This window comes from Rhinopithecus roxellana, chromosome 13 (genome assembly GCF_007565055.1).
Source record: "Rhinopithecus roxellana isolate Shanxi Qingling chromosome 13, ASM756505v1, whole genome shotgun sequence".
NCBI classification, from domain to species: domain Eukaryota; kingdom Metazoa; phylum Chordata; class Mammalia; order Primates; family Cercopithecidae; genus Rhinopithecus; species Rhinopithecus roxellana.
In genome coordinates, this window is record NC_044561.1 from 82,864,496 (window position 1) to 82,866,910 (window position 2,415).

At 46.3% G+C, this 2,415-nt stretch overlaps 1 protein-coding gene across 1 annotated transcript; it reads right to left on the minus strand.

Moving 5' to 3' along the window:
• Window positions 1-449: 449 nt before the first annotated feature.
• Window positions 450-1,001, minus strand: LOC115892865 (40S ribosomal protein S11-like). Its single transcript, XM_030915391.1, has one exon. It carries the CDS (start codon window positions 974-976, stop codon window positions 500-502), a length of 477 nt encoding a protein of 158 aa, XP_030771251.1. The 5' UTR covers window positions 977-1,001; the 3' UTR covers window positions 450-499.
• Window positions 1,002-2,415: the final 1,414 nt, after the last annotated feature.

Consider the following 2,415-nt stretch of genomic DNA (forward strand, 5'->3'; position numbering starts at 1 on the left):
TCCAGCCCCAATCAACCCTTCGCTTGACTGCAGCCCCAGTGGAAAATCACTGTAACTTCATGAAGGACCCCAGGCCAGAACCACCAAGCCAGGCTGCTACTGAGTTCCTGACAACACACAAATAATTAGATATAATAAATCTCTGTTGTAAGCACTCAGTTTTGGGGAGATTTGTTGTTACACAGTCATAGTGCTTGGGACATTGACCTAATGGTTGTTTTTGAGATGAGCTGCAGACAATGTACAGAAGGCATTTACATACAACAGTGCATTCTACTAGTGAACCCAAACCACATCATTTTGTGGAGGGCTACATCAAGAAGCTAGACAGCTGGGTTCTGCTCTCTATGTCTTAGATGAAGAGCCTTCTGATTGAGGGCAAGGCATTCAACATTCAGACATTTTCTTTTTTTTTTTTTTTTTTTTTTTTTTTTTTTTTTTTTTTTTTTAATGAGAAAATAACTTTATTTCATTGTGGGGAGCAGGCCGATGTCCAGCCTCAGAACTTCTGGAACTGCTTCTTGGTGCCGGCAGCCTTGGTGACCTTGAGCACGTTGAAGCGCACTGTCTTGCTCAGGGGCCGACACTCGCCCACTGTGACGATATCACCCATCTGGACGTCCCTGAAGCAGGGGGACAGGTGCACAGACATGTTCTTGTGGCGCTTCTCAAAGCGGTTGTACTTGCGGTTGTAGTGGAGGTAGTCTCGGCGGATGACGATGGTCCTCTGCATCTTCATCTTGGTCACCACACCAGAGAGGATCCGCCCTCGAATGGAGACATTACCAGTGAAGGGGCATTTCTTGTCAATGTAAGTGCCCTCAATAGCCTCTTTGGGTGTCTTGAAGCCCAGACCGATGTTCTTGTAGTACCGCGGGAGCTTCTCCTTGCCAGTTTCTCCCAGCAGAACCCTCTTTTTGTTTTGAAAGATGGTCGGCTGCTTTTGGTAGGCACGCTCAGTCTGAATGTCCGCCATCTTCCCGGCCGGCCTGAAAAAGGAAACCAGACATTTTCTTAATATACAAATCAATGAATCATAATCTATACAGGATTGATGTGAAGACCAAATGGAAAAATTCACATGCAGGCCGGGCGTAGTGGCTCATGCATGTAATCCTAACACTTTAGGAGGCCAAAGTGGGAGAATCACCTGAGCCCAGGAGTTCGAGACCAGCCTGGGCAACAAAGTGAGACCCCCATCACTACAAAAAATGAAACATTAGCTGGGCATGGTGGTATGTACCTGTGGTTCCAGCTATAGGGGAGGCTGAGGTGGGAGGCTTGCTTGAGGCCCAGAGGTCAAGGCTATAGTGAGCCATGTTCATGCCACTGTACTCCAGTCTGGGTGACAAAGTGTAGCAAAAATAAAAATTTACCCTCAAGCAGTCTAAAAGTCAGAGAGCACTGAAAAATATCAGACGTATTCCTGATATCAGTTATCTACTGCTAATGAATCAGTAATAAATATCAGTTGTCTATTGCTACATAACAAATCACCCCAAAACTCAGTGGCTAAAAGCAACCACAATCATTTTATTACAGTCTCACACAGTTCTGGGGGTGAGCAGGCCCAGCTGGGCTGTTCCCACCAGGGCTCTCTCATGCAAATGTTAGGGTAGAGAGGGCTGGCATCATCTTAGGGGCTCCCCTGCTCCCCCAAATGTCTGGGGCTTGGTCATTGACTGAGATCTTAGCTCAGCCCCAGTAGAGCACCTAAATGTGTCCTCTGTGTGTAGCTTGAGCTTGGCCTTTTCTAGCTTAGTCTCAGAAGTCACACAGTGTCACTTCTGCTTTTTATTTGAGGAAGCGTCACAAAGACCCTCTTAGTTTTGTAGGGGGCAGTGAGGGAGATACAGACTTCACTTCACAATGGGAGGCTGTCAAAGAGCTTGCAGAAGTGATTTTAAACCTACACTAGGTGGCATTGAGATTATATACAATTTAAAATCAGTGTTCAGCTGGGTGCGGTGGTTCACACCTGTAATCCCAGCACTTTGGGAGGCCAAGGTGGGTGGATTGCCTAAGGTCAGGAGTTCGAGACCAGCTTGGCCAACATAGTGAAACCCCATCTCTACTAAAAATACAAAAAATTAGCTGGGCGTGGTGGTGGGTGCGTGTAATCCCAGCTACTCAGGAGACTAAGGCAGGAGAATCACTAGAACTCGGGAGGCGGGGGATTGCAGTGAGCCAAATTTGTGCCATTACACTCCAGCCCGGGCAATAAGAGTGAAACTCCACCTCCAAAAAAATAAATTAATAATAAAATAAAATCAGAATTCACTCCTGTCCTTGCAAGGATAATGAATGATTTCTCACCAGCACTTGACCTCAATAACTCATTTAATCTCAACAGTGGCCTTGGGAGACACTTAGTTGCAGACAGCCAAATCCACTTTAGCCTGCTGAAGGAGATAA

What these genes read in the sequence shown, in the direction of transcription:
- LOC115892865 (XM_030915391.1), bottom strand. Translation starts at nt 976, where the DNA reads ATGGCGGACATTCAGACTGAGCGTGCCTACCAAAAGCAGCCGACCATC.